The 18736-nt window shown below is 39.3% G+C and overlaps 1 protein-coding gene across 3 annotated transcripts; it reads right to left on the minus strand.

The window, feature by feature from the left end:
* Window positions 1-4746: 4746 nt before the first annotated feature.
* Window positions 4747-18358, minus strand: zgc:113516 (uncharacterized protein LOC541449 homolog). 3 transcript variants are annotated; one of them, XM_027028117.2, is made up of 9 exons: window positions 18033-18358; window positions 17411-17485; window positions 17223-17296; window positions 13371-13511; window positions 8353-8501; window positions 7318-7401; window positions 7066-7226; window positions 6562-6635; window positions 4747-5657 (listed from the first exon to the last, which is right to left on the minus strand). In XM_027028117.2, exons 1-9 carry the CDS (start codon window positions 18171-18173, stop codon window positions 5585-5587), a joined length of 972 nt encoding a protein of 323 aa, XP_026883918.2. In that variant the 5' UTR covers window positions 18174-18358; the 3' UTR covers window positions 4747-5584. The 3 variants fall into 3 exon arrangements, with proteins under 3 accessions (XP_026883918.2, XP_026883916.2, XP_026883917.2); XM_027028115.2 differs by having other exon boundaries at window positions 17223-17485; XM_027028116.2 differs by lacking the exon at window positions 7318-7401 and having other exon boundaries at window positions 17223-17485.
* Between the last annotated feature and the right edge of the window lie 378 nt (window positions 18359-18736).

Below are 18736 nucleotides of genomic sequence, written 5' to 3' on the forward strand. Positions count from 1 at the left end.
ACCCTAACCCTAACCCTAACCCTAACCCTAACCCTAACCCTAACCCTAACCCTAACCCTAACCCTAACCCTAACCCTAACCCTAACCCTAACCCTAACCTAACCCTAACCCTAACCCTAACCCTAACCCTAACCCTAACCCTAACCCTAACCCTAACCCTAACCCTAACCCTAACCCTAACCCTAACCCTAACCCTAACCCTAACCCTAACCCTAACCCTAACCCTAACCCTAACCCTAACCCTAACCCTAACCCTAACCCTAACCCTAACCCTAACCCTAACCCTAACCCTAACCCTAACCCTAACCCTAACCCTAACCCTAACCCTAACCCTAACCCTAACCCTAACCCTAACCCTAACCCTAACCCTAACCCTAACCCTAACCCTAACCCTAACCCTAACCCTAACCCTAACCCTAACCCTAACCCTAACCCTAACCCTAACCCTAACCCTAACCCTAACCCTAACCCTAACCCTAACCCTAACCCTAACCCTAACCCTAACCCTAACCCTAACCCTAACCCTAACCCTAACCCTAACCCTAACCCTAACCCTAACCCTAACCCTAACCCTAACCCTAACCCTAACCCTAACCCTAACCCTAACCCTAACCCTAACCCTAACCCTAACCCTAACCCTAACCCTAACCCTAACCCTAACCCTAACCCTAACCCTAACCCTAACCCTAACCCTAACCCTAACCCTAACCCTAACCCTAACCCTAACCCTAACCCTAACCCTAACCCTAACCCTAACCCTAACCCTAACCCTAACCCTAACCCTAACCCTAACCCTAACCCTAACCCTAACCCTAACCCTAACCCTAACCCTAACCCTAACCCTAACCCTAACCCTAACCCTAACCCTAACCCTAACCCTAACCCTAACCCTAACCCTAACCCTAACCCTAACCCTAACCCTAACCCTAACCCTAACCCTAACCCTAACCCTAACCCTAACCCTAACCCTAACCCTAACCCTAACCCTAACCCTAACCCTAACCCTAACCCTAACCCTAACCCTAACCCTAACCCTAACCCTAACCCTAACCCTAACCCTAACCCTAACCCTAACCCTAACCCTAACCCTAACCCTAACCCTAACCCTAACCCTAACCCTAACCCTAACCCTAACCCTAACCCTAACCCTAACCCTAACCCTAACCCTAACCCTAACCCTAACCCTAACCCTAACCCTAACCCTAACCCTAACCCTAACCCTAACCCTAACCCTAACCCTAACCCTAACCCTAACCCTAACCCTAACCCTAACCCTAACCCTAACCCTAACCCTAACCCTAACCCTAACCCTAACCCTAACCCTAACCCTAACCCTAACCCTAACCCTAACCCTAACCCTAACCCTAACCCTAACCCTAACCCTAACCCTAACCCTAACCCTAACCCTAACCCTAACCCTAACCCTAACCCTAACCCTAACCCTAACCCTAACCTAACCCTAACCCTAACCCTAACCCTAACCCTAACCCTAACCTAACCCTAACCCTAACCCTAACCCTAACCCTAACCCTAACCCTAACCCTAACCCTAACCCTAACCCTAACCCTAACCCTAACCCTAACCCTAACCCTAACCCTAACCCTAACCCTAACCCTAACCCTAACCCTAACCCTAACCCTAACCCTAACCCTAACCCTAACCCTAACCCTAACCCTAACCCTAACCCTAACCCTAACCCTAACCCTAACCCTAACCCTAACCCTAACCCTAACCCTAACCCTAACCCTAACCCTAACCCTAACCCTAACCCTAACCCTAACCCTAACCCTAACCCTAACCCTAACCCTAACCCTAACCCTAACCCTAACCCTAACCCTAACCCTAACCCTAACCCTAACCCTAACCCTAACCCTAACCCTAACCCTAACCCTAACCCTAACCCTAACCCTAACCCTAACCCTAACCCTAACCCTAACCCTAACCCTAACCCTAACCCTAACCCTAACCCTAACCCTAACCCTAACCCTAACCCTAACCCTAACCCTAACCCTAACCCTAACCCTAACCCTAACCCTAACCCTAACCCTAACCCTAACCCTAACCCTAACCCTAACCCTAACCCTAACCCTAACCCTAACCCTAACCCTAACCCTAACCCTAACCCTAACCCTAACCCTAACCCTAACCCTAACCCTAACCCTAACCCTAACCCTAACCCTAACCCTAACCCTAACCCTAACCCTAACCCTAACCCTAACCCTAACCCTAACCCTAACCCTAACCCTAACCCTAACCCTAACCCTAACCCTAACCCTAACCCTAACCCTAACCCTAACCCTAACCCTAACCCTAACCCTAACCCTAACCCTAACCCTAACCCTAACCCTAACCCTAACCCTAACCCTAACCCTAACCCTAACCTAACCCTAACCCTAACCCTAACCCTAACCCTAACCCTAACCCTAACCCTAACCCTAACCCTAACCCTAACCCTAACCCTAACCCTAACCCTAACCCTAACCCTAACCCTAACCCTAACCCTAACCCTAACCCTAACCCTAACCCTAACCCTAACCCTAACCCTAACCCTAACCCTAACCCTAACCCTAACCCTAACCCTAACCCTAACCCTAACCCTAACCCTAACCCTAACCCTAACCCTAACCCTAACCCTAACCCTAACCCTAACCCTAACCCTAACCCTAACCCTAACCCTAACCCTAACCCTAACCCTAACCCTAACCCTAACCCTAACCCTAACCCTAACCCTAACCCTAACCCTAACCCTAACCCTAACCCTAACCCTAACCCTAACCCTAACCCTAACCCTAACCCTAACCCTAACCCTAACCCTAACCCTAACCCTAACCCTAACCCTAACCCTAACCCTAACCCTAACCCTACCCTAACCCTAACCCTAACCCTAACCCTAACCCTAACCCTAACCCTAACCCTAACCCTAACCTAACCCTAACCTAACCCTAACCCTAACCCTAACCCTAACCCTAACCCTAACCCTAACCCTAACACTAACCCTAACCCTAACCCTAACCCTAACCCTAACCCTAACCCTAACCCTAACCCTAACCCTAACCCTAACCCTAACCTAACACTAACCCTAACCCTAACCCTAACCCTAACCCTAACCCTAACCCTAACCCTAACCCTAACCCTAACCCAAACCCTAACCCTAACCCTAACCCTAACCCTAACCCTAACCCTAACCCTAACCCTAACCCTAACCTAACCCTAACCCTAACCCAAACCCTAACCCAAACCCTAACCTAACCCTAACCCTAACCCTAACCCTAACCCTAACCCTAACCCTAACCCTAACCCTAACCCTAACCCTAACCCTAACCCAAACCCTAACCTAACCCTAACCCTAACCCTAACCCTAACCCTAACCCTAACCCTAACCCTAACCCTAACCCTAACCCTAACCCTAACCCTAACCCTAACCCTAACCCTAAACCCTAACCCTAACCCTAACCCTAAACCCTAACCCTAACCCTAACCCTAACCCTAACCCTAACCCTAACCCTAACCCTAACCCTAACCCTAACCCTAACCCTAACCCTAACCCTAACCCTAACCCTAACCCTAACCCTAACCCTAACCCTAACCCTAACCCTAACCCTAACCCTAGCAGCAGAAAAACTCGTCTTTTTGGCCATAGAGCTCGCTGACTCCATCGCCCTAGGCACCCCCCCAAAATTTCCCGGGGGGTGTTCCTCTCCTCCTCCGGAGTTTCCACAATCCTCTGTCGTGGTACTCTCCCCAATCTCCTGGGATCCAGGCAGCAGTTTGGGACATGCTTAAGCACCTTCCTTCGGGAAGTGCATTCATTGCTGAGGGAGTAGGCGTCTGGTGGTGGTTGGTCATTCTGTAACGAAGCTGGCCTGAGTGCCGAAGGACGCGGGGCAGGATGCGCAGATTCCCAGACAGGTCTCTTATTTTTTTCCAGAGCTGTGTGTGTATATACTTTTTGTGTAATGCCTTTGGAGGAAAAAAAATTTCATCCTCCCTTCCAGCAAAGTGGAAGGTTGCTGGTTCAAGCCCCACCACTGCCAAGTTGCCCACTGTTGGGCCCCTGAGCAAGACCCTTAACCCTCAGTTACTCAACTTGTACTCAATTATAATTGTAAGTTGCTTTGGATAAAAGTGTCAGCTAAATATTGTAAATGTAAATATCTCTCCATTCTGGACCTAGCCTTTCTGTCTGCATGAACATCTAACATGAATTAATGTTAAATAAAAGACATTAAGCTGCTGTTTTTTATAAATTGTCAAATTTGTAAATGACAGAAAGGCCATTACCCTGACTAGCAGGTCAATGTTTATCAGTGTATTTATATATTGTTGAAGAACACGTATTAACATTTATATTTTCATTGAGCTGACACTAAATTTCACAGACACAAAGAATATCAAGTCATTTGTCCAAAATGATATCATGCTCCTTTCTTGCTCACAGAGCATGTATTGAAATAAGCGAACACTTTATACTTGGAGATACATTTTGGTTGTCCTTCAGTTTTGGATGTCTACATACATTCAGCAGACAATATCATGTGTACTCATTGAGGATAAAACCCATGAGCCTGGTGGTGCTAAAGCTTATATTACCTGCACTACCAGGTGGGCTACAGGAGTAGACTTGCAGGCCCTGCAGTGATATTTGAATACTGCACAAGATAACAATAGATACTGCCTGTAAGGCTACTTTAAATAAGATATAAGACAGCTGAATAAGACATGAGACAGGTGAATAAGAAAAATAACTGCTTTTATATTAATTTATTTTGTGCTTCAGTATCTCTAAAAGTCAGCATCTGCAGAGGACAGTAGATTCACACAAAAGTGTAAGTTAATAAAACATTCTTTAGAATAAAAAATCTTTAGATTGTATTTTGTAGGTGAATTGGCAACCAATATATGCCAGTGTACTCTCACAAAATGGAAATCTGGAGTCAAATTGAAAAAGGCAATGACACCCTCAATTATTTATCATGATTCATTTTTGTTACTCTTATATTTAATTTGAGAAATTTGCTATTTTTGTCCTTTGATGCCAAATGTCAAATGTCTGACACCCAAATGATTCAACTCCCTATTAATACTGTCCTTTGCTGGTTATGTGCACTTCTCTACTTCTATTGGTGTTTTATCAGTTGTTAAGCCTGGAAATTTTAATGGAAGAGTTTTGCTAAATTCTAAAAAACCTCCATTTTAATCTAAAATCTAAAATGATCTGTCAAAATGAACTATTATTAGATATACATTAGCATTGTAACTGCCTACTATGATGCAGTAATTATACCATTAACATTATTGATGGTATAATGTTAAGCTAGTTAATATTTGATGTTTAGCAATTAATTAGGAGTGACAGCAGAAGATATATTAATTATCCAAATCCATTCAGTTGCTGAGCATGGAACAGCATAATTTCAGTCGTGTGAATAAAATACACCCCAGATTCTAACCTTAGTAGCATGGGTGCATCAAATGATTTTAATTTTGCATCAGTGGGCAGAACTTTCTTAGGATTTCTTTTGTTGTTTTCACCAGCTGATTTGTAGAGTCTTAGCTACAGTCAGACTCTGAACCTAATCTTAACTCAAATATTAAGTTTCATTATGAAATAATCTTGCTTCTTCTCAAAGTAGCAGTTGAATCGGGCTGTGGCATATCTAAAAGAAAGATAAGAAAACAAGTATGGCATGTCAAGGTATTAAATAATTGTACATTAAATGTTAGAACTAATCTTTGTTTTTTTGCTGCCTATAGCAATTCAGAAAGATAAATGATGATATTTTAGATATTATAAAATACATTTGGCAATTCAGAAAGACACATTATATTCTAGAAATCATAAAATACATTCAGCATCTTTTCCCTATTTGCCTGTGAACTTGCTTGATGCTTTTACAGCACAGGATTAAAGGATTTGTAAATCACAACAGTTCTAAAAATGTTAAAGTGCAAAAGGACTCTCCCATACCCCTGTGTGACTAGTAATATAAAAACAGCTGTTATGTTCTGAATTACTTTCATGGTTGCTCCCTCAGCAGGATTGCTGTTGTGGTGCCGAGTGTCATGTCACTTTGTTTGGTTTGTGTTTTCTATTTCATTTCCAAGGTGTTACTTACCATGTGGTTTTGTTTGAACAAGCACCGTGTAAACAAACAAATCAAAACTTCATTAGAAAATAAAGACAAAGAAGCAATAAATAGGTCAAGAGAACACAAGGTTTAAATAGAGAAAATAAACAAGGGGAAAATAAGACACAGGTTAACACAATAACAGGAAGGGATTTACAAAACATGAGACAAGGGTGGAGACAGAACCAATCAAAACAAAACCACATGGAAACCCCATGGAATCAAAACAGAAAACAAAGTCACATGACGCTCAGTGTGATGACTGTGATGTTGCTGAGGCGACAACTATGACAGTTACAAACCAAACTCTCTTTAAAATAGCCCATTTATGTAAGCTAATCACTTATTTACACGATAAGATGGTAATTTAACTATAGAAGTAATATAGTAAGCTTGATTTGAAACACTGTAAAAAAAACACCAAGAAACTAACCTCAGGAAATCAAAGTCAATAATAGAATGTTTGGCCTGTAGAAGAGCCCAGAGACCCCATGACAAGTGGGAGGCCTAAACACAGATGGACATATAATAAATAGTCAAGAGATGAATAAATCAGACACACATATGTAAACAGCCAAGTGATTATTAAATGGTGATCAGTGATAACAGTGATAACAGTGATCAGGAGATTTATTAGCTATGCCATGTGAAATCATAATGACCATGTGAAGTCATTAATATTTCACGGTTATTTATGTCTACAGTGCATTAACTATATTTACAAAGTCCCATCATCCCATTGATCCATACATAACTTGACAATTGGTTGCACATGTCATGAAGCAAACACTATAGTGTTAATGTTATTTGCACCCTTGAATATGGACACTTGAAAATGCATGTTTTCTTTTAAATTGACTGTTTGCCTGTTATAAAGGTTTACTGGGATGTGGGTTTACACAGCAGTAGAAATGAAAAGCATCATAAGAAACCTCACCAGAGAGAATTTGCAGACTTTGATATAAAGTTCCTGCAGCTCCCTCTTGGTGATAGCACAGTCTCTTCCAGTGTAGTGCCTTAAGCTCTGCAGATATATAGTCAGCCAGTCCATTTGCAGCTCATGACTTGGGTAAAGGCTATAGTCCACATTATTCACACCTTCACTCAAAAATGAAAAAGATTTCCTTGTTGTATCATTCAACAGCTGATAGGTGTATGAAGATTTATTTATTTTTGCATAATGGATTACCTGCAAATTCATTGAAATGGTTGCCAATGTCATAAGCTTGGTAATTAAAATCAGCATATTCAAAGTCAATGAATTTTACTACACCTAAAAAAAAGTATACACACAATTGATTTATATACAAATTGAAGATTTCAAATGTATGTAAATATGAAAAAGAAACAGCAATACCGTGAGTCTATACTAGTGGATAGTCTGAATTAGGACAACCAAAGGATATGTTTAAATAGAACTTTTAATCAGTGTATATTTTCCCTTTTAGTTTAATTTTAATTCATGCCTGGCTATTTATGTGTACAAATAATCTATGGCTGTTTAGTCAGCATAAATATAATCAAACTTGTCTTTATGTTTTAGAATACTATACAGGAACTAATACATTTCTAAAAGACCCTCTTAGACTTATTATGATAACATGACCAGCCCAAGACTGAGACACTTGTTAGAGTGAGGGAGAGGGAGAGAAAGAGGGTTTAGGGTTAGGGTTTATGGTTTGGGTTAGGGTTAGGGTTTATGGTTTGGGTTAGGGTTAGGGTTTATGGTTAGGGTTAGGGTTCAGGGTTAGTGTCTGGGCTATCCATGGACACCAAAGGGACAGAGCTCCTCATCAGTAATCAAGGCAAACTAGCAGCACCTGTGCTTGCCCTTACTTGTGGAAACTCTCCAGCTGCTGGGTGTTCAGTCTTTATCAGAGTTCTGACCCAAGGCTGGCTGTAATTTGGTAAAGTTCTACACCTCTACCCTGATCCTAGATTATTTCTGCCCTGAATCTGCCCCATACATGTCTTGTGGTTTGCCTTAATTAGGAGGCTTGGGGTTGATTCCTATATGAGGCTAGCTAACACCCTTTCCATTTTGGCATACAATAAATACATGCAATAAAGATAAATGCAATAAAGACAATAGAATACTATTCTATCTAATACAGTTTCTAACTAGATATTTTTCCCCTATGTTCGGGCTAGCCTTCCAACTGTTTTAGTCCCAAAATTCATGGCTTAACCCTTGCTAATATTTCATATAAATTGCTTATGTCACCTTCAGTTGAGTTGTGGATAATGTTTTTAGTTAGGAGGTCATTATGACAGAGTACAGTTGGAGAATCTATTCCATTTAAGTGTTTCTTCAGATCCTCCATCTCATTTAGTAGGAGGTCAATCCTTGGAACATTTTGCTGCACACTGGACCTTAACAGTTAATCAAAAGCAACAATCAAGCATAAACATAGTGCAAATCACATATATTAGTTTTAGTGATTGAATTTAATATGTTATTTGAGTGGCTTGGCCTATAAAGACACAGACATTCTTCAATTTAGGCTGCTACAAGAAGAATAGGCTTTTAAAATACTCAGATGACTGAAGGTGTTAACACAATCTTTTAATTCCACAGACGCTCTTTGGATGACCTATAATACTTTACTCTAGCCCTAACCTAACGCTATAAAACTTTCTTAGTGATACATTTCATAAATCAATGTTTCCCATGCTCTCCTTAAGAGTGAACATGTACCAAAAAATAAAATAGAAATTAGAAAACAGAATAGCAGCAAAAAAGCAACATCATCAAATGTTAATACATACATGCACACATAATTGATATTTACACTTAAGCAATACTAATTTTAAACTATTTACAGCACTATTATTGATACATGTGTGTGAGAGAGAGTGAGAGAGAGAAGAAACATTCATGGAGAAGGTTTCAGTTATGTGGGATAGTTATGGGTGTGTGCAATGTGAATGCATAAGTGTTATAGGACATAGTATGTGGGTTAGAATAGACTCAGAATCAGGTGTGTGCTAGAATTCTGGTGAGTTGGATCGGGGTTGTGTGTGAGTGGGCATGGCTGTGCGGGGCTGAGGTTTGTAACAAAGTCCAAAATTAGACGAGATTTTTTATTGTTTTTGTGGTTTACATTGATGGCATTTAGCTGACACCTTTATCCAAAGCAACTTACAATTATGATTGAACACAACTTGAGCAATTGAGGGTTAAGGGTCTGGCAACCTTCTGATTACTTGTCAAGTACCTCAACCACTGAGCTACCACTGCCATTAGATAAAGACATACTATTTGATAATGTTGCCAAATCTGTGTATTATGAGAGTCACTGACTGTGTTGAAGTCAATTATAAATGATGAATCAGAAAGGCTGTAAAGAAAGTATTATGTCAGGGTGACACAATGATGATATGACACAGATGATCAAGTGAGGCCACTGATAAAACTGAGACTTCAAAAAGATGCTAGGAGCTAACTATCTTAGGGTAAGCTAACCCAATACCTAATACAGTTTTTAATATATTTATTTGTTTTTTGCATTTTTTTTTTTCATTCCAGGTGTTTAATTCTCAAGACAATAAACATTATGGAGGATCCACTATTGTAAAAACAGCAAGAACTCTAACCCTAACCGTAGCCCTAAGCCTAATCCTATTCAAGCACTAAAGTCTTCAGAATTGTTTTTTTTCTCTCCTTGTGAAGTTAATAAAAGCCTTTAAGTATGTTACACTTTTGCAATATATAATTAATTGTATGCTATGTACATTAGTTTTAATATTCACAGTTTGATATGTATAGATCAGTTAACTCACTTTACTGAATGGTTGATTTATAATATTTATAAATATGGAATTCATACATGGCCCAAATAAAATACACTGAAATATGTCATTATCTGTATTGGGGTAATATGTTGCAAATTTACAATAATGTGCTTACTTTTTTCTTTAACAAAATAATGTAAAAGGTTACAATATTTTTAATCACATTATAAGTACTAACAATAAAAATTATGTCACTGACACAGTTTCTCCCATCAGCATCACGGGTCTGCGCACCAGGTGCCACGTGTTTTATCATTTCACAATTGGCCTGGTTGACCCTTATATTTATATCATGACCTGTACTTGTTGTTACTGGTTGGTCTGTATATTTATAAAGTGTCCTGTCCATGTTGTTACTGGTTGTTGTCTACTCATCATTATCTCAGTGTTTCACTTCATGTTCTTGTGTTGCTCATCCTCCCATTTGCATCCTGCCTCAACTCACTCTGCACTTACTTGTGTTACTCATGCTTTTATGTAAGAATATGAATTTGAATATCCATAACATAAAACAAAGGTGTTCACCAGGGCTCTGCACTGTCACCACTGCTGTTCATTCTTGTAATGGACACCATCACTCAGGAACCGCAGTGTGGTGTGCCCTGGATGATGCTTTATGCTGACAATGTCATATTCACAACCACTACCCAAGAGGAGCTACAGCGCTAGGTGCAAGCCTGGAGCAACTGTCTGAGCCAGTTCGGCCTGTGACTCAACACCGCAAAGACCCAATAGTGCAAGTACCTTGGCTCATGCCTACAGAGCGACAGCGACATCGATGGCGAAGTACTGGAGAGAGTCAGCGTGATGTGGTTGTGGTGGAAGGAAGTTACCAGCATCCTCTGTGATAAGAGAATTCCCACGTCTACCAGACCGCTGAGCGGTGTCTCCACACCATGGAGATGCGCATGGCTTGCTGGGCGTTGGGTGTATGCCTCCTCAACCATATTACCAACAATATTATCCGCCAACAATTCGGCATTGTGTCCATTGAGGTAAAAGTGAGAGAGGGACGCCTGCACTGGTTTGGCCATGTTCAACGTGCAGCTCCGGACACTGTTGCCAGCATTGCCTACCATCTTAAGGTAAACGGCCGGTGACCGTGTGGACGACCGTAACAAAGATGGCAAGATGCAATTATCGCGGATCTGAATGCTGAACACTTGCACACAGATGACTCATTTGATTGAGTGACGTGCCGTACAAAGACCCAAATAGCTGACCCTGCACTGTTGGGACAATGCTAGGAAGAAGAAGAAGAAGAAGAAGAAGAAGAAGAAGAAGAAGAAGAAGAAGAAGAAGAAGATAACTATTATAATTACTATTATTAATATAATTTACTATTAGCTCATTTGTGCATAATTTGCACATGCCTGCACACCCTGACAGTGCTAACTGTCATGTGACTGTGAATGTGAGGAGTGCAGTATGAGTTCAGTTAGGTTACAGTTTCAATATATGGAGACATTCTCATTAATGTGAATGTGTTTCCCAAAACACAAAAAAAGGTACCATTATTACAATTTTACCAAAACCAAATTACTAAAATTACAATTATAAATTATAGCCAAGCCAAAAGCTTTCAACTGTTCCAAAGAGTTTCACTGGACTATATATTTCTTTTGTATAAATATATTAGGTTCAGAGCAACTAGACATGTTCATATAAAACCTATTATAGTTTCATCAAGTATAATATACTATATTTAAGACGTGCTTACATGTTTACTGTTGTTACTACGTCTACTTTTTCCTTCCTAAATAAACTTTTGAAAGGACTGTTGTTTATCATCTTTGTACTTTACAGGTGCTACAGATTTGTTTGCAGATTTTATTCCCATATATTTGTATGTGTTTCAGTATGTAACTAAGAAGTAATGAGATTACCTTTTCCAAGAAGTAATGAGTAAAGTATTCCCATTACAATTTTAGAGTATTAATGAGTAGCGAATAATTGTTTATGTTTTGTATAACTTTGCCAAAACTGATCACTACAGGGTAAAACGGTGAGTGTCAAAAACTTCAGTAAAATATCTGTTACACAGTTTTCCTGTGCTGTTAGTACAGCACAGGAAACACTACAGAGAAACACAGGTTTCCTAACAGCACAGGAAACACTACAGAGCATTTTTAATTCCTTGCTTTTGTTACATTTAACCAGCAGCCTTACTTGATAAGCTGTGCTGTATCATGAGTCAGTTGTCATAACATACTATGTCATTTCACCCCACAAAGTGCCATAACTCATCCTGTCACCATCAAAGTTCACAATAAAAGCTTTTAGGACAGCTTAAGCTTGTTGGAATAAGTATTAATAATTGTTTATGTATGTTTAAGTCAGTTGTCATAAAGGGCTTATGTAGGTATTATGTAATCAGTAAAGTGTTACCATTTAGCTTTATATTAAAAAATGAGAGAAATGGAGAAGCAGAGAAAATAATTACTTTATATATTGTAATGAGACAGTGAGCGAATGAGAGGGGAAGAATTTACTTATCCAAGTGTTATAATGAGAAAATGGAGGAATTTCTGTTTGAAAGAGAAAGATACAAAAGGAGGTTTGTATTTATCCATTTGAAAGAGAAAGTAGGGTAAGATGGACAGAAGAGGGTGTATGTGATGAACCGATAAACTTGCATTTTTGTCACCTTTACTGCAAGGAGAGTGTGAAAAGTATTGGAAATGTATTGCCTTCATCCAGATGTTAAGATTGCATTCACAATGGCACAAAAATTGCTGGAAAAGAAATGTATTGCTGGAAAAGAAATTAACATCCTGAAGAACAATGTGTAATGGTAATTTAAAACTCAGAGATGGAAAACAAGGGTAAGAATTAGTATGATTAATAGCATGAAAGCCCAGTGTTAAAGTTAGGGTTAGTATAATTAATAGGGTTAGGGTTAGTATGATTAATAGGGTTATAGTTAGTATAATTAATAGGGTTAGGGTTAGTATGATTAATAGGGTTATAGTTAGTATAATTAATAGGGTTAGGGTTAGTATGATTAATAGGGTTATAGTTAGTATAATTAATAGGGTTAGGGTTAATATGATTAATAGGGTTATAGTTAGTATAATTAATAGGGTTAGGGTTAATATGATTAATAGGGTGAGGGTTAGTATGATTAATAGCATGAAATCCAAGGGTTAGGGTTAGTATAATTAATAGGGTTAGGGTTAGTATTATTAATAGGGTTATAGTTAGTATAATTAATAAGGTTAGGGTTAGTATGATTAATAGGGTTATAATTAGTATAATTAATAGGGTTAGGGTTAATATGATTAATAGGGTGAGGGTTAGTATGATTAATAGTATGAAAACCCTGGTTTGCCTCTTTGCTGTGTCCTCTCACATGTAAATGAGGCAGGAGGAAAGATGAAAAATACAGTAAAGTAGTAGGGAGAGACTAAAAACAAATTATGTACTAATGAAGCTTTTGTTTCTTACCTTTGGCAGAAAGGAGCATCATTTTCTGAACTCTGGAGCAACTGCAGGTAATGGGATAATTTTGACCACAGAACTGGTGTAGGAGATGCAACTGCCCTAGGCTTTATGGCATGTATTTTCCCCATTTCTGCTGCAATCAATCTAAAAATGAGCATCGCATTCATTTCAAATATTAAAATATGTGCGTTCATTTAATGGTATTTTACACTTATTTAATTTTAATTAATTAATCTAATAAATTTCATTGATTTTTGCATTCCTTGTGATTTTATGCATGGTTATTGGATTTCTCCTGTTTTGCTCTTTCATTCTGTCTTACGATTCCAGCAGGAATGAATCAAGAGACAGAACGCAAATGCAGGAGGCGGTTTATTAAACAAGGGAATTACAAACACGAAGGGCAAAGGGGTAAACAGAGGCAAAGGGGTAACACTGAAGGTAAAATAATACACGACTGGAGTAAACAGAAAAGCAATGGCGATGTCAGTACTAGGAGCATAATATAAACATGACTGCAGGAATGTGACTTACCAAAATAACCGACAAAGTAGAAGACAAAACCCAGTGCTTAAATAACCAGAACAATCAAGGATTAACCAGACACAGGTGAACATAACAGGGAGAACCAAAACATGGACTGTAACTGAGGGACAAACGAGGGGCAGAGAAAACGAAACCAAGGAACGAAATAAGGAAGCAAAGGAAAACAAAGACTCGACAGGGATATCAAGGAAACAGTGACGTCAGGAGGGAGACCATTCATGACATTCTATTGAGCTTGGTTTTTGTTTGCTGGCCTTTTCTTCATTAGATAAGCTCTTCTTTTCACACTTACATCCTGCCTTTGTGCCACTCTCTAACCCTAACCCTAAAACCCTAACCCTTTAACCCTAATCCTAGCTCCCTAACCCTAATCCTTTGTGCCACTCTCTAACCCTAACCCTAACCTTTGTCTTCAAATCATGCAGCAGCTGGGGTTAGGGTTTCAGTTAAATGTTCAGCATGGGTTAAGATTCCAGATTTTTATTTTCTGTGTCACACTCCCTTTATCAACCCCCTAGCCATGTGGCATTTGTATTGTGCTTGTCCTTCAGTGTGTCCTCATGTGCTCTTTATGTTCTCCTTCCACATGTTGCTACGCCCGTCTTGGTAGGCCTTCCCTGCTTCACCTATTTCTTGTACTGTTCTCAGTTAGCATGTGTATTAATATCCTCAGTGTTTGTTCTGTTATTGTAGCTGCTTTATTGCTGTTTGTGACTATTGTGACTTGTTTTGTGATCCCCTCATTCAAGGCTGTTTTGGCCGCATGTTTAGATGTACATTTTGTACTTTTACTTTCATTTTCATTACATTTACATTTCATTGTTTACATTTGGACCTGACTTGCACTTACATTCATTCACCTCGTCACAGAATAACTGACCTACAACAAATGACGGGAAAAATAACAAACCCTGATGCATATATATATATATATATATATATATATACTATTGTAGAGACCCTAAAAGGGAGCAAGGAACCCCATATTGTTTATTGCGTATGTTTTTTTTAATTGTTGTACTGAGTATTAAATACTCGACTTCCCAGCATTCTTTTCTTTGTTTTGCACCAGTTTTCTGGCTGGAACTGTCAGCCTTTGTGCTAGTTGAGCAGTCTGATGATCGCTAGGGTTGAGTGACATTTTCGCTGACCTATCCATGAGGAGGAGGAGCGAGGAGGTTAGGACCGGTGTCTTGCCCTAAATTTATGGTTTTGGACAATTACAAACTGTAGCTGTTTTTTCACTTTCTTTCAAGTCTAACGTTGTTTGTCAGCGTGAAATTATAGCCTTCTTTCTGTTATATGCGTTGTTTATTTGTTTTTGCTCCGTGAAGTGAGTTAGCCATATTCAGTTTAGAAGTTGAAATGCCATGCTACACGTTAGCACCCTCTTCTCCTCAACGAGGAGGACGGATCCTCCACACTACTGCCCGTGTGGGTGGGTAGGAGGACTGGAGTCTCAGCACAAATCATCACACTTGTGTGAGAAACAAGAGGAGACGTGAGTAGTTGCTTGATTCTGACGCTATGGCTCATGTCTATACGTGTCACGGACTCGTGAGTGCTGGACCAACCGCCTCCATGATTCTGTACCGATCATCTTGCATCCTATCAACATGCACCAACGTTTGGGCCCAATGAGTGATAACACATATACTTGTGAACATCCAAGTGCTAAGATGGACACAGCCAAGCTCTGGTTCTTTGTTGCATTTACTGTGTTGACAATTTATTATCAAGTGTTTCATTTACTAATTTCATTGTTTATTAAATTGATTATTTATAAGTGAGGCCTCTGAGGGTAAGAGAAATTTATTGATCTTAGTGACATTTGCGTATTTTCTTTGCACATTTGAATTGTTTTCCTGCCGATTGCGGTGACGTTAAGCAGTAACTACATAATTCATCCACTGTACTTCTGCTGAATCAGTAGAGCCTCTGAAGACAGTGTTGTTTCTTGATTTGTTTTCTGATATTTCGCTTATTTCTTTGTTTCACTTGTGCAGGATTCTTCTTTTTTTTTTTTTTTTATAAAAGTGTCATTTTTGGGGTGTTTACTAACCTGTGTGTCCTTCAGGTCATTAACCACTTGGGGTTTAAAATGAGTTATTACTATCAGCGTAATAGTATTAGACACATTTTTGGAGGTACCACACTAACTTATTACATTGTGTTAACACAATTTCTGAGATGTGCTCCCCCTCAATTATCATTTTATAGAGATGTATTTAGGGAGCTGTTACAGTACATTTATACTATCATCTACCATAAAGTTTAAATGTAGTAAAATATACTGTTGATAGATTAAAGCAATATGCTAATTTACTCAAAACATCTAACATCTTAAACCTAATCTGAAAACATACATATAGTGTGTTAAGTGATCATGTACACGCTAATGAAGATACGATGCTTTTCCACTTGTGCTAAAGTACTATTCAGCACTGTGTGGAGCAGTGAAACAACAGTGATCTCCAGATAACCCACAGGACTGTCTTGTGTTTTTGAGTTCCCTTCCATAGTTTCATTTTCTTTGCCCCTCGTTTGATTTTCAACACCTATCCTTTGTTTAGTTGATTGTATTTAAACCCTGCCTTGTTCCCTTAGTTTTGCTGTTCATTCAAATGGTTGCATTTATGTGGTTGTTTATTGACTCTGTGCATGCATGTTTGTTTATTCTAATGTTAATGTTTCTTTGTACTCTATGCCTTTGTGTTATCCTAGCCCTCGTGTTCCCTAGCCTCCGTGTTTCCTAGTCGCTGTTATAGCCTGCTTAATCTGTATGCTTCCATGTGTTTAGTTCATTGTTTGTGTTTAGTTATTTGAGTATCCTAGCTCTTTCATGTATCCCGTGCTCTCCATATTGGCTCTCTGACCCTGGACTGTTATAACGACTCTGATTCTGGATTTGCCCTGAATAAATCTCTCTTCTTCGCATGTGTCCGTCTCCATACCGCTGACTGTTACACTGAAATCATATAGGCCACTGGATGTTTTAAACTTTGGACTATGTGGATGAGACATTGGTTCACTGCAACTGTGAGGCACTTTTGATTTTATTACATGGCTCTGGAAGGTGTAATTATGATTGGCAAGTTGCATTCAGAGTTCTGTTACTGAAAAGCAGGTCAGTTCTGTGCGCAATTATTGTTTTGTTATAGAGAGAAAAGCCCTTTTCACTGTAGGCCATATCACCCTGTCACAGTACATGATCCAGTACTTGGAGAAAGTCAAAGTTCTAAATTCATTTTAATTCAAGTAAGATTCTTTAGATGTAATTATGTTACATATACTGTTTCTAGCACAGACCTGTAGACAGAAGGCTGTCTGAGTAGAGGGTCATCCAGCACACGTCCCTTCACAAACTCATAGCACATGCCATTCTGAAAGGTACAGTACAGTTCCGGACCACATCCATGCACGTGGAGCAGGCTCAAAATCTCTGTTTCTTTCTTCCGGTCAACAAACAGTTCAGTCATTTGGCCATAGATTCTCACCAGCACCAGGCCTTCCTCAGACACAGAACCCACATAACAGCCCAGCAGCTGATTGGTGATGCCTTCTGTGAAAACCTGTCCAGAAACAAAGTTACTGTAATGCTTAAAGTAACTTTATTCCTTCCCATAATTCATACTGATCTCAACTTCATGTTCAGAAAGTGTCACTTGAGGATTTACACATTAACAAAAAAACAAAAAAAAAAGTAAGAAAGTACATAGAGATCTTTAATCACATAGTAATTCAACTCTAAAATGCTTTTAATTTTGCTATAATATTTATGCAAATCACTATGCTTGTTAACGTTGTTAATCCTCGTTATACTCATTTGCATTTTTAAATCCAGCATGATGAGTGATGGTAACTCTGAAGTCATTTGTGCAGAACACAAAGGTATGCATCTGAGCACCATAATTACTTTGTTTCCACATGGGTGCCGAAGACACAAGCTGCATAAACGAAAAGCAATTTATATAAGAAAACATTCATGTTCAGGTTTTTCCTCGAGCTTCATCTCACCACTAACCACATAAGTCATTATATTTGCTACTGAAACTAAATTAACTTCCAGCCCAAACTCTGTGACTATGCAGTCATAAAGCAGTTCAAGGCCCAACTTGCCTTCATTTGAATGTCCTCAGCTCTCCATTGTGGCCTCAAGGATTTAAGTATCTTAATGATTCCAGCATGAGGTGCTTGCTCATCCAAATGCACATCTATGTGCAAAAATTCTTCTCTTTGGTTACTTTGGATAGGGTCCATTCCTCCTTTGTATGAGTTCAATGCAAAACAAATCCAGCTCAAGACCAAATTGAGTTCAGTCCTGCACGGCGTTTGCAATAGTAAGTAGAGTAAAGCCTGTCAGTAGAAAATATTTATTGGGACCACATTAGGTCAAGTGGGCACATGCCATGTTTGGGACCTGTGTCTGCTGATTGTCCAGTGACTCAGCAAGGCTGAGGCACAGCAAAGTGCAATGTCCATTTGGGCATCTTCATTGCTTGACTTGTGCATAGGGGTTACATATTAACTTTGTGATGAGAATAAGTTAAAAATTCAGAGAAATGGTTTCCAGTCTTAACTATACAACCTGAAATGTTGCTATAAATGTTGCTTAACTATACAATCTGAAATTTCATTATGAAAGAGTATTTAGGCAATGATGAATTTAAAAAAGTTCAAATGTGGAGCATTGCCTTTAGTTAATTAAAATACAAATTACTGTACTGATCTGAAAAAAAAAATCAAAATGTAGGTCATTTAATGAAGCCATAAGTTTGCCTACAGAAAGATATGATCTGCCCTGACCTCCTTTTATTTCTGAC

This window comes from Electrophorus electricus, chromosome 12 (genome assembly GCF_013358815.1).
Source record: "Electrophorus electricus isolate fEleEle1 chromosome 12, fEleEle1.pri, whole genome shotgun sequence".
Taxonomy (NCBI): domain Eukaryota; kingdom Metazoa; phylum Chordata; class Actinopteri; order Gymnotiformes; family Gymnotidae; genus Electrophorus; species Electrophorus electricus.